The 12,993-nt window shown below is 39.4% G+C and overlaps 1 protein-coding gene across 10 annotated transcripts in view; it reads right to left on the reverse strand.

Moving 5' to 3' along the window:
- Positions 1 to 12,993, reverse strand: part of mapk8ip3 (mitogen-activated protein kinase 8 interacting protein 3) — a 31,590-nt gene that overhangs the window by 13,052 nt on the left and 5,545 nt on the right. For 2 of the 10 annotated variants that reach the window (XM_079565211.1, XM_079565210.1), the window contains exons 2-17: positions 12,244 to 12,364; positions 12,080 to 12,150; positions 10,855 to 10,946; positions 10,323 to 10,346; positions 8,529 to 8,580; positions 7,051 to 7,285; positions 5,853 to 5,955; positions 5,355 to 5,473; positions 3,999 to 4,010; positions 3,781 to 3,798; positions 3,249 to 3,306; positions 1,532 to 1,684; positions 1,000 to 1,057; positions 762 to 913; positions 608 to 664; positions 362 to 529 (exon numbers count right to left, since the gene is read on the reverse strand). In XM_079565211.1, coding sequence (XP_079421337.1) covers positions 362 to 529; positions 608 to 664; positions 762 to 913; positions 1,000 to 1,057; positions 1,532 to 1,684; positions 3,249 to 3,306; positions 3,781 to 3,798; positions 3,999 to 4,010; positions 5,355 to 5,473; positions 5,853 to 5,955; positions 7,051 to 7,285; positions 8,529 to 8,580; positions 10,323 to 10,346; positions 10,855 to 10,946; positions 12,080 to 12,150; positions 12,244 to 12,364 — 1,493 coding nt within the window. Of the gene's footprint in view, positions 1 to 361; positions 530 to 607; positions 665 to 761; positions 914 to 999; positions 1,058 to 1,531; positions 1,685 to 3,248; positions 3,307 to 3,780; positions 3,799 to 3,998; positions 4,011 to 5,354; positions 5,474 to 5,852; positions 5,956 to 7,050; positions 7,286 to 8,441; positions 8,584 to 10,322; positions 10,347 to 10,854; positions 10,947 to 12,079; positions 12,151 to 12,243; positions 12,365 to 12,993 lie in introns of all 10 variants that reach the window. The other 8 variants (XM_079565205.1, XM_079565204.1, XM_079565208.1 and 5 more) reach the window with 7 other exon arrangements.

The raw sequence follows: 12,993 nt of genomic DNA on the forward strand, positions 1-12,993 counted from the left end.
GCAAACGTTAAGATCAGACGCCATTTCTCCGTTCTTCTTCTGTGGTTGTCCCTATTGCTTACTCCTTTTTTCCTTTGAGTGAAGTGTTTTACCCATCGACATATTGACAGCAAGCGTTTTGAATAACATGAACTAAATCATGTTATTGTGGGGCCTAGTCACCACCGTGTAATATCTTTAGACAAGCCTTCAAAAACTCAGCTGTGACAGAAGCAAGAGCGATCTTTTGAAAACTGGCTGAAGAGCAACCCGCACCCAAAGAAAGGCTCAAGCTAATGCTAGTGGAAAGCAAGCAAGTGGGCATTCAGTCACAAAGCGTGAAGGAATTGAGAGAAGTTATCCTGAGCAGTGCTGAACTCACTCCTCTGGGAAGAACTCCAGCGTTCTGTTGGAGGTGGAGATCTGGCACATGGTGTGGCTGCGGCGCTGGGAGAAGGCCGGGGAGGGAGACTTGTAGTGGATGTTGACGCTGTAGTACGGCCGCTTGACCGGAGGAGGGCTGGACGAGGTGCTGAACAGGCGCGCAAAGCTGTGGGCGAGAGTAACCGAGAGGGTTAGATAATGATTTGCTTTATTACTTATATTGATATGGATGGAAGATACTCACAACTGCCAGATGGTGGACTTCTTCTTTTCCTGGTTAGGAGGGCTCTCGCGAGACGCCCTGAGAGAGAAGTAAATAATAATCACCAATCCACATTCCCTACTCCAATCGACAACTGCTAACCAGCTAACAAGCTAACATGACTGGGCGAGCTCACCTGATCATCTCGGTCCACCTCACGGCCTCCTGAAGCTCCATCAGCCTCTCCTTGTACTGGTTCCTCTCCATCAGAACGCGGGCCATCTCCACTCGGGTGAAGCGCCGCCGCTGGGTCATGGTCATGTCGCCGTCCTGCATGGGTGAGGAGAACTGGACAGACAGAGGAGACACAGGTATTTTGTAATTGAAGCAAAAACCACATTTCAAAAAACGAGGACAAAGGTCGTTTGACTCACGTCATCCGCACACTCATCCTTCGAGTCTCTAGAAGCTCCCAGCGCCTCCGCTCGAAGTCTGCAGAAACATAGCACGAATTAGGTTCACTATGAAGTGGGCTGAATATTCATGAAGACTGTTGTCGGCCTCACCGGGCAGTAAATACATGTTACTACAAGCGCTGAGCAACTTCATGGGGAAAAAGTGGAAAAATATATAAAAACCGCATGCATTTCAGAACATGTTTGTAAAGGTTCAGTTGTTTGTGTCCAATAAAATTTTCAAAACCATAAGTATTAATAAGTATTGGCAGATTTGTAGGCTATTATTGAAGGCCTCTCCGGGCAGAAAACAAATATTTTGCAATAAAAACTCTAACAGAGCACATCCTGTTCTTAAACAATGTCACCCTTTATGTTGGTTTCATTCAGAGTGATCCTGTTGCTCCTCTTTTGTGGCCGTTGCTAGGCGACACATGCTAAGGTTGCCGTGTAAAACGCCGCGGTTTGGGTTACAGCGGAGCACGCGGTGAAGTCGTGTTCGTCTTTGTACCTCTTGAGTTCTTCCTCCAGCTCCTTGACTCTGGAGTCCACTTTGCTCTTGGACTGCCGGAGCGCCTCCAGCTCCTCTCTGAGCACCTCATGCTCCCCAGAGAGCTCGTCCACTTTGGCAATAAGGTCATTCTTCACTATATTCAGGGCATTTCTGACAAACAAGAGAAACAGAAAATTAAAGTGATGGTGTGTAATTTTGCAAAGTGTCATTTGTGTCATTGGTTGACGCGGGAGGATACAAGACTCTGATTAGTTGCTGAGATCCGGGAAGGAGGGACTACATATAAATATACATTATTACTTACTCAGTATATTAAAATGCAAGACAAGGTGGTCGATTTTGCACATTTTCTAAAATTAACTTAACTGAACTGATGTCTTCGAGGCTAATAGTTAACCTCTTAACTCCCACCTGAACAGATCCCATTTTCTCCAGTTTGGCTTTACCCTAATCAAAAAGCTTCTAGGGACAAAAGCACCAAAATAGCCACAAAAAATGAGAAGAAAACAAGGATGTAAACGCAAAAAAATGTGACAAAAATTCAATAAAAATGTGACAAAAACTCAACAAAAATGTGACAAAAACTCAACAAAAATGTGACAAAAAACTCAACAAAAAATGACAAAGATTCAACAATAATGTCACAAAAATTCAACAAAAATGTGACAAAAACTCAACAAAAATGTGACAAAAACTCAACAAAAATGTGACAAAAACTCAACAAAAATGTGACAAAAATTCAACAAAAATGTGACAAAAAACTCCACAAAAAATGACAAAAACTCAACAAAAATGTGACAAAAAACTCAACAAAAAATGACAAAAATTCAACAAAAATGTGACAAAAATTCAACAAAAATGTGACAAAAAACTCAACAAAAAATGACAAAAACTCAACAAAAATGTGACAAAAACTCAACAAAAATGTGACAAAAACTCAACAAAAATGTGACAAAAATTCAACAAAAATGTGACAAAAAACTCCACAAAAAATGACAAAAACTCAACAAAAATGTGACAAAAAACTCAACAAAAAATGACAAAAATTCAACAAAAATGTGACAAAAATTCAACAAAAATGTGACAAAAAACTCAACAAAAAATGACAAAGATTCAACAATAATGTCACAAAAAATCAACAAAAATGTGACAAAAACTCAACAAAAAATGACAAAAATTCAACAAAAATGTCACAAAAATTCATCGAAAATGTGACAAAAACTCAACAAAAATGTGACAAAAATTCAACAAAAATGTGACAAAAATTCAACAAAAATGTCACAAAAATTCAACAAAAATGTCACAAAAACTCAACAAAAATGTGACAAAAACTCAACAAAAATGTGACAAAAACTCAACAAAAATGTCACAAAAATGGAAAAAAAGAAAGAAAGAAAAAACATACAAAAGGTGACACAACGCATCAACAACGTGAGGAAAAAGATCAGTTTTGTGGGTCTCAGCTTTCAAATGAGGTGTTACACAGGCCTATATAATAGCCAAAGAGGACAGAATGCATTTGGTTTAGGCGGGTGGTAAGAGGTTAAATAGTTAGTGGATGCCCATAGAAACATTCAGATATTATTTTACTAATATCTGATTTCATGTTTTTATTGGCTAGATCAACCTTTAATTATGCATGTTTCAATCCTAAAGAATAAGAACTCATAACGGTGGCAAGGTTTATTTTTAACATCGGACTTTGTTTACTCACTTGGTCTCTAGGAGCTGTTTGTTCTCTGTCAGCAGGTTCTCGACCTCCTTGCCCATTCCTGTAACAGCCACAGTTTGTCACTCATCGTCATTATTACTATGGAACGCACTTCATTAAAAGCCTTATTTATCTATCTGTACATAAGAAGAACAATTGTGCAAGTAGCAAGCACACTGACGCCACAAAAGCCAAGCACACAAAAACAGCGTTAAACTGAAGAGGCGTGAAGGACCTTGTCATTTCAAAGTGTTAGCTAGCAGGTGATGTGGCTTTGCTGAAGAAGATGATAGGCTGTCTTATGTTATGAATATTTAGTGTGATATTTTCTGCAGCTTCAGCTCATAATATGTTTTTTTTTGTGCTTTCCGGTCTCATAGAGCATTATCGGCGGCTGTGTGAGTGCTCGGCCAATGATAAGAGCCCACCGTGAACGATCAAGAGAGTAGAAAAGCGAGTGAAGCTGCCACTTGAAAAACAATAAAAGACAAAAAGCGTTATGCAAGCGTAATTTTCAAGGCAAGGTTTGCCTTACCGAAGAAATCATCGCGGACTGGAGGCCAAATACACAGAGAGGTTGAGCGTAAAGGTGAAAGATAAAGGGGAGGACAGACAAGTTTGTGAGAAACGAGGCCAATAAGCAGGCATTCAATTCAGTGAGAAGAGCAGAGAAGCAAAGTCATACAAGATTGTAACAAACTGTTAAAGTATCAACTTGAACCAAAACACAAAAATGACTGTATTGTTACGCACCTGAAAATTCACCTATGGGGGGGTCACCAACAGAAGCACAGAGGGAAGGGGAAAAGAAAATAAGATTAGTGTAAATGCTGTCTATTTATGTTTATTTAGGCTATCTTTACATGTTTTTAATAACTTCTCTTGGGCCCAGTGTAGCTGCTGATACCGAGGAATACTCAAATGCCACATAAAGTAAACAAAAACAACAGCAATAGGACTTCAAAAACAGAACACTAACTTCCGAGTATAACGACTATTTCTCCTGTTTGTGTTTTATTCCTATGTCTTGTTGAAATTCAGATATTTAAACAGTAAATGGCAAATACAATGCAGCTGTTGGAAAGGTACTTATAACATATTAAAAACTTTACCGAGGATGTAAATATTTCAACGGAGGGACTTCTGTGTTCATAACTGTAGCTGTCATAGCATTGACGCTAAAGGCTAACGCTAATTTGATAACAAAAAATGTTAAAATACTGTAGCTTCACTATCTGAAGAAAAAAAATATAAATTTGATTAAGTTTTCTTCTTTTTCCAAAATCTTATCTCATTTTTAACTGACATAAAAGTTTGACAGGAAGTCTTTACCCTACACTGGCTCATATGAAGTTAACCAAAATCATTCTGAGCCAATACCTTAAGTGTGACATCACACACAATAATAAGCTACTTCCGAGCTTATTATGGAACTGCTGAGTTAGAACTGCTGAGTTTTATGGAACTCTCAGCAGTTCCATAAAACATATAAAAGGCCAAAAACTGTTTTACACCTAATTCGAACAATGTATCGCACCATATCTCCAGGTAAAATTATATTTTAAAAGATATTTTTACATATGTAGATTAGCCTTCATTGTGTATGGTAAAAAAAAGAGACAATTAATGCCAGACACACATTACTAAAGAAAATCCAGAGTAAATGTAACATTTCTGTGTGATCAGATGTTTAAAAAGAGCCTTGAAGTCGGCTCTACAGCAGGTTAAAATCAGCCAAATCCCATCTGAGTGAATAGGGCTAAAGCTCCGTTGGAGCAATGACATCATCACTTAAGAAACGTACTAGGCCTTATAAACAAACCTCACTCAGAGACTAAACGACGGCATCAGAGAAGTACGTTAACGCGAACACCTTTTCTGTCTATGGCTTTTAATTGGAGTGTGAGTTATACTGTAATGTATGTCAGTATTAGGGACATGCAGAATAAAAGGGACTTTGCTAAAACAACCTCACAAAAAGCTCTGCCCTAAAAGCAAAGCAACAGCGAACAGTTTCATTGCACACCAGCCACTGCCGAACGTCTGACATTTTATACTTGAAGAACTAACAACAAGGGAAAAAATGAATTATTTTGTTGTTGTATTTACCCAGCAGTTCTGCACCAGCATCTACATCCCCAATAACATCAGATTTGGCATCTTTGAGCTCGTGGTAGAGGGAGTCTGTGTTGATCCCGAAGGCCTCATTGACAATGCCCTGAGAGGGACTGAAAAACACACCAGCAATCAAACATTACACATTTGAACAAGCAGGTAAGTCAAACTCTGGTTAATAAGGCCTTTGAGCTCGACGGTGTGACGTCAAATCGCGCATAATTCCCATCATTACTACAAAACCCATAGATTGTATTAGATAGAATTAGTGCTGACTAAAGCTGTGGTGGGTGGGGTCGCAGTGCACGTTTATACAAATCCAGGAGCATTAACGATTGGGAAAAGACTGAAACATGAACTGCTAGACTAATTGAAGAATCACAGACATTTCAGAGCATGTTTGTCCCTCGCACGTTTAAAATACACTTCGACCCTATGGAGACATGATACTTGGTTGTTTGCAAAGAACAGTGATTGATCGTATTTTCTGACCTGTTGCCTCCTCCATACAGGCGCGGGTCCACACACATATCCAGCTCTGGGGTGGAATCAATGATCTCCTGGAACTCGGTCCACTCATCACTGCTGCCCATTCCTGTAGAACAAGGACAGAGATATTTCATTTCGTCAGAATTATAAAGCTTTATCTGCAGTTCTGAGATGTTTAGGCTTTAAGTTTAAAGTGGACATAATACAAAATGTACTTTTTTGTGCTTTAACCTCTTAACTCCCGCCTGAACCGAGAGGATCTTTTTCTTCACGTCATCAGATTTTTTCCCCATAATTTTCTTGTTGGGTATTCAACTCATTTTTGTAACTTTTTTGTCACATTTTTTGTCAAATTTTTGTCCATTTTTTTCTTCATTTTTCGTAAATTTTTTGTCCATTTCTTCTGGCATTTTTGTGACATTTTTGCCACTTTTTCATCAATTTTCGTCACTTTTTTGTCAATGTTTTCTCACTTTTTTGTTACATTTCCATCATTGTTTTCGTCTCAGTTTTATTGCTATTTTCACAGCTTTTTTCCAGAAGCTTTTGGACTGGGGTAAAACCAAACTGGAGAAAATGTGCTCGGTTCAGGTGGGAGTTAAGGGGTTAAACCGTGTTGTTCCTTCATCTAAAATATACTCAGAATAGTATTTCACTACATTCGCATTGATCTGTACTTCCTGGAATAAATTCTTGTGTCATTGTTAAAACCCAAACCTGTCCGCCACATTATCAAAGCCCATAATACAACATTATATCAGTTCTGAGCCGCTCTGTGCTCAAGGTGTTTCTCACACCGAGCTTAAACTGTAAACCACGCTATAAATCGAAACTGAAAGTTAGTTCTTTAATAAGCTATTCCCAAAAGCTGCAAGAAGGAGGAGTCTTCACCAGCTCTAGCGCCTCTGTTTAATTGTTACTATTTCATTCTAACAGAGACATAATTTAAACATTTAAAATATCAATGCTGAGGTGCCCAAAATAATGTTTTTTTTTTTTAAGATCTCATATTAAGCCACATAAGTATGTCTCCTCAATTTATTTACCTTTTCTCACCTATTTGTCTAAGTCTGTTTAAAAGGTCCTGTATTACGCAGTCCTCAGACTTTCTAAAATACTTTTGGATCCGTAGCCGTGGTATTTCACATGTTGTAACTTGGATGTATGGAAAATAGGTTAGCCTAGGTTCGTTTCCTCTCACCAATGCTGACGTTTTTGGTCTCCTGGCAGACCTGCACCTCCATGTTGCGACTCAGCCTCTTGGCGCCTTTCCTCTGGCGGTTCCCCGAGCGTATGATGTCAAAGTCGGAGTGCGGGGGGAAGCCCTCGTTGATGGGGGTGACCGTGGCCGACGGGACGGAGGAGGTGGGCGTGTTGGACTTGCTCCCGGTGCTGCTGGGGGTCGCCGCCACCGAGTCCGACTCGGATCCATCCTCCTTGTGGTACAGAGAAGGCGCATGTGAGAGGTGCGTGAGGAAAAGTGAGGCTGGACTGTGAAGTCTTGTAACTTAAAGGGGTGAGAATCTACAGGGTGAAAGGGATGGTCCTGTAACTGGCAAATAATGATTTACATTAAAAACATCCTAAAAAGGTGTTTATTTATTTATCATATTATATTACAAAACTATTGCTACTACTGCAACTACTACAACTTTTTTAAGGATCCAAGCCCAGAATATCTCATTGACAAGATGTGCCTTTACGTCAAAACTTTAAGATTCTCTCCCCAGGGAAAGCTAGTGTTGACTGGCTTTTATGAATAGAGCTACTAATGCTTTGAACAACTTGTGAAACTATGAACTTTAGATAGAGCTCAACCAGGAGAATTAGAGGCCAAGATGGTATTTCTACACAATGTAAGAAAATGAATTCTTGAATTTCCTTTTTATACTTTATTACATTGCTAAAATTCCTTACCCATTACTAGCATAATGTTTTTCACTTTTTATAAATTGTAAAGAAAACATGCTTTTGGTTATTAGCTCTTCATCAGTCTATGATGTAAACATATTTAAAAGGTTAGATCGATATTTATTTTGTACCTTTTTTGGGGGGCTTGTCGGCTTTGTTTGCTGGTCAGCTCATTTCACCCTTTAGATTCACAACCCTTGATATATTAAATTGTATCTATTTGATTTTCAATTGTCCTAAAATATTTTATTTTTGGTCCCTAAAATCATTGTCAAACTCTTTGGTGAGTTGATGAACTTAAAATAAATAATACAGTACTGTAAATGTCCATCTCTTGAGCAAAAATGTACTTCACTTCACAACAAAAGCTACAGAGCATCACTGTCAATGATTGAGTCAAAATAAAAGATCAAAACAAGATGGCAAAGCTGCTTAACATAAAAAGGACACCAAAGAACACTGACGGCCACACACTACACTATCGAGAAAAGCGCCGCTGCTTGCTTGGGTCAACATATCTTTTACTGTCTTTTACTCCCGTTATCCCAGCTTTGAGGATGACACAAGCAGGCGCGGTGGGAGGGGGGAGTGCCCGTCCCTGTGGAGGCGACTGACAGGGCTCTCACTCCCCACTCACGGCACACAGCGGGAGGCCATACGGGGGCCCAACGCCGGTCCCACCTGATAGGCAGAGCTGAAGGGATCGCTGCCGACCTGCCAGATGTCTTTGCCGGGCACCATCCTAGCCCCCCCGACACCCCCACGTACCATGCCTTCGCCGGCGGGGTAAAGGCTCAGCGATGGGGGCCGATCCGCTTTGCTGCAGCCACAAAGAGGAGGGGGAAAAAAAAGTATGTGTCAATAGGTAGAGCAACTGTTAGTGTCTGATGATGTCGCTACAAAAGAGTTGGGAAAGTAAAATGTAACTCAAACTGTCTATTGTACGTAAAGTAGGGCCGCGAGACATTGTATTGATTTTGTGATATAACAATATTTTAGAGCATGAGGAGATACCGATACTTTTATCAAGCGTATTAATAAACAACATCATGCAATAATGATTAATAACAGAGTCAGAACAGTAGAGGGAAGCACTACAGTTTTAACGATCCTGTCACACACATAAACTGGCTAAATGTGGCTATGCTACTTCCGCTAAGCTAAAGGCGTGAGCGCTAGCACTTCACGTCCTGCTCATTTCCTAAGGAGATCAGCTTCGACCTGTTTGAATAATCATCAACTGACTCTGTGCATAACTTCAAATCATAACAACCCCGCCCAAGAAGTGACTTCCTGTTTCGATCCAGCACGCCAAAATAAAAGCACCATCTTATTCATTTGTTAAACAGTTCATTAGTTCAACTGTCTTTCTGCCTATTAACTATTAACAGACAAAACACTTAAAATGTGTGTATTCAATTATATTCTTTTAATGTTGCAAGTACCGGCTGAACTTATCAATGAGACGAGCTGTGTGCTTTTATTTTGGCGTGATGGATCAAAGGTGCATATTTTATGCCGGGGGAAAAAAAGGTACTTAGTATTTGACCTTTTAGTGGTCAGGTCAATATGGGTGGTTAGCGCAACGCCCTCAGTATCCATCACAGTGGCCTCTAGAATGCTGCAGGATCAATGGTTTTTTTGGGTCTCTGGTAGATTTTCGGGATGGAATGGATGTGTAACCAGCAAAAAAAACTGCAGCGTTAAAGAGGCCACTGGGATAGAAAGTAAAGGCACCCTGTTAACCACTCATACAGCCGCCGAGTCACTGGTCAAATACGCACTGATATGTAACTTTTTTCCTGGATAAAAAGTTACATACACGCCGTTAACTTAATTTGTAGTAAATGGGACGACATGACTTCAAATGTATGACAACCTCAAAACCAGCGCTGGTTCCATGATAGAAATACCATTTGTTTTTCTAACATTTCCATGTATTAAAAGTTTGAAGACACAAGAGTGTGACAACTGCGTTAAAGGTGCTTTATGTAACTTTTTATCCAAGACAACTTTAATACTAGTGTTTATTCTACCTTTCAATGAGCCAGCGGCTGTGTGGGTGTTTTTTTTAAACGTTTTTATCAGAGTGAGCTCTATAACGCTCCAGGATCTATTGTTTTTGTAGGGTTTCTGGTAGGTTCCTATCCAAAAAACAAAACAAAAAACAATAGATTCCTGAGCATCATAGAGGGCACCATGATGGAAAGTAAAGGCACTATGCTAACCACCCATACAGCTGCTGAGTGACAAAAAGATCAAATACGCACTAATATAAACTTTATTCCACATACAAAGTTACATAATGCACCTTTAAATAAAACACAGCTTTTATACACTATGTTTCCAGTTTAAAAGGTTGAAAACTGAGTGTGAATTTGACTGCGGGAACCAGAGTGGGTTTTGTGAAGGGCGGGCACCGTTGAAATCCATAGTGATTGAGCAAAACATGGCAGACGGAACGCACAAACAAGCAGGTGGGTATTTCATGATGCATTTAGCCGAGTCGAGCTTAAAGGGAAAAGGCGTTGGGATAGTTCTCTGGGGCCAGGTTAGGTTTACCTTTTCCTCCATTTATGGCGTTGACTGTGCGTACACAGAGAGCGAGCCAGACACAGACAGACACACAGACAGTGATTAGAGAGAGAGAGAAGCATGCAGCGACACGTGAAATACACAAGATGAAACTACAGTATACGTGTTCTATGTAAGCAAGCATGGGCTGAAGGACAAAAGTTATTCACGTTTGGAGCGGCAGTGGGTTTAGAGAGATTTCAGACCTCCTCAATATACATAAATCGTATATATATCTTTTGTAGCTGTAAAAATTGTACTCTGATTGTCCAAAATGATCAAAAATAAATGTTTTATTATATTATTATTTATAGTATTCACACCCTTTGAACTTAAACTGAACTTTTTTTCAGGTTATATTCACACAGGATTGAATAGAGGAGTTTCAATACTTCCTGAACCCACTGCAATTGTTTTGTTGTCTTTGAAAGTCCCTCGGTCTAAAGAAAAACATTTCAGACAAACATGAAACTTTATAGCACTGACAGGGTCTGATACACAGGCATAAGAACTGGCTCACGTTCGTCCACAGCCGGTGCCCTCTGATTGGCTGTTGCTTCCCGTCTGCTGCAACTTGGACCGCTCTATGTGCTCCACGTACGTTTGAATCATCTGTAACACACAAGATTGTGCATAATTTATATTATGTGGTAGCAACAAAATGTTTGAGGTCCATTATATGGTTTAAAATATGTTCTATAATTCATGTTGCATCGTTCAGAAGTGGGAAGTCATATTTTCGGGTCTAACACAACACCTGGACCTCAAGCTCGGCTGGTACAGAAGTGAATAAAACCATTTATTTGGAAAAGGCCAAAAAGGTAATGAGCGAAATTGAGCTTTTTACCATATTGCTCGTCTCTCCACAAAAACATACATGGACTTGCACATCTTTGAGTATTCTTTAAAGTGCATATGACACATTAGACACAATTTTTGCTAAAACATAGTTAACACAATTACCGAGATTTCTTTAGTTTGACCATCGTTGTGATGTTTATAGTTTCACGTCCTTATTGGACACCGACAGAAAGTGACATAGATAGAGGCAAACAATTTTAAACTGTTGCCGTGCCGACCATGTTATGTCAATGAGAAATGAATGTGTCAAACTGCAATGGAGTTCTATCTCTATCTATGTCACTTCCTGCCAGCAGCTTAATAATTCAAACAAAAATAACTCTTCTGCCCAACATTTCTTCATTAAAACTGCTGCTTCACTGAAATAAAATGATAATTATCACTTACAACTGATGTTATCCATCTAAATAAGCCACATTTTCAAAAGCATTAAATCCTGTCATATGCATTTTAAATCTTGCTCATTGGTTATTTTTAACACCACAGCGGCAGCTTCTAAAAGCTCCTTCTGAGGCCCTACGTTTCCAGCAAAAGCTTTCCTCATCTCTCCATCTCTTGTTAGCTTCACTACAGCCACAATTGCCACACTGACTTTTAATCTCTTCTTGTTTTCTCTTTATTGAAGCAGCTGTGCAGCGAAGGGGAGCATGAGGAGGGGAAGATGGGAGGAGCTTCGAGTGAGTTCGCTTGAATTACCAGAAAGTGAAACTGATGGATATTTAGTTTCAGCTCCAACAAAGTGGAAGATAAAAATAAAGACGTGTTTGACAACAATAGTTACATAAAATACCAAGGCTACATTGTCTGAAACAGTTGTAAAAGTGTGAATAAAGCAAAAAAAAAGAGCCTTTAAGCTGAAATGAAATGTAAATCTATGGTCTCACCTCAGTGTGGCGTTGGTGTAGGGCATTGTACTCTTTCTTCATGTCGGATTCTCGCTCCTCCAATCGTGTTACTTGTGAACAGAGAGAGGACAATGAAGATCAGAGTTCGTAATGAAAAACCTGGCTTTTATTTAAAAAAATATATATATATTGGGAAAACTCACTCTGGTCGCAGTAGTTCTTTGACTTGAGCTCCAGTTGTTTGGACTGCAGCTCCAGGCACTCCACCTGCACCTGGAGGTCTTTCTTCTCAGCTTCCAGCGCATCCTCGAACTCTATGAATTTCTGCACACATTAAATACATTGGAAAAACATGCCACCAATGGTTATTAATTCTGGTAAGATGAATAAATAAAGGTAGAAAAATGCATCCATATAACAACAAGCCTTATATTCTTCATTATCTATCATTAATATATTGAAATCTATTGGCATATATATTTTGTTGTGACTTTTTTTTTCTTACATAACAAAGGTAGTTGCACGGTGATATATGGACGTAAAGCATCAAGTCACATCACTGCTTACTGTTTGTTTATGTGGCCATTCTCCCACAGTAAATTATAACTAACGCTTGAGAACAGAGCACGGCTAGTTTCCCTGCACATTGCCTGTTTGTTTATATATTTTTTTCCCCCCACTAAGCTTTTCACAATGACATTCTTTCTCAGTTGCAGCAGAAGGGACTGAACTGTAATCCTTTGGCTGCAGAAAAACCCTCGGTAGTGGAGCTAGAAAGCAGATATGCACAGCGAGCAAACTGGAAATGTCTTGACAGCCTCTTAAAGCTAAAAAAAAAAAGAAAAGTTTAATCCTTTCTAATGTAAGGGCTGCACACTACTATGATAAATAGTTATTACTTGAATAATATCAGCTAACGCAACACCCATAATAATGCAGCATTTTAAAGGACG

This window comes from Gobius niger (genome assembly GCF_951799975.1).
Source record: "Gobius niger genome assembly, chromosome: 10".
NCBI classification, from domain to species: Eukaryota; Metazoa; Chordata; class Actinopteri; order Gobiiformes; family Gobiidae; genus Gobius; species Gobius niger.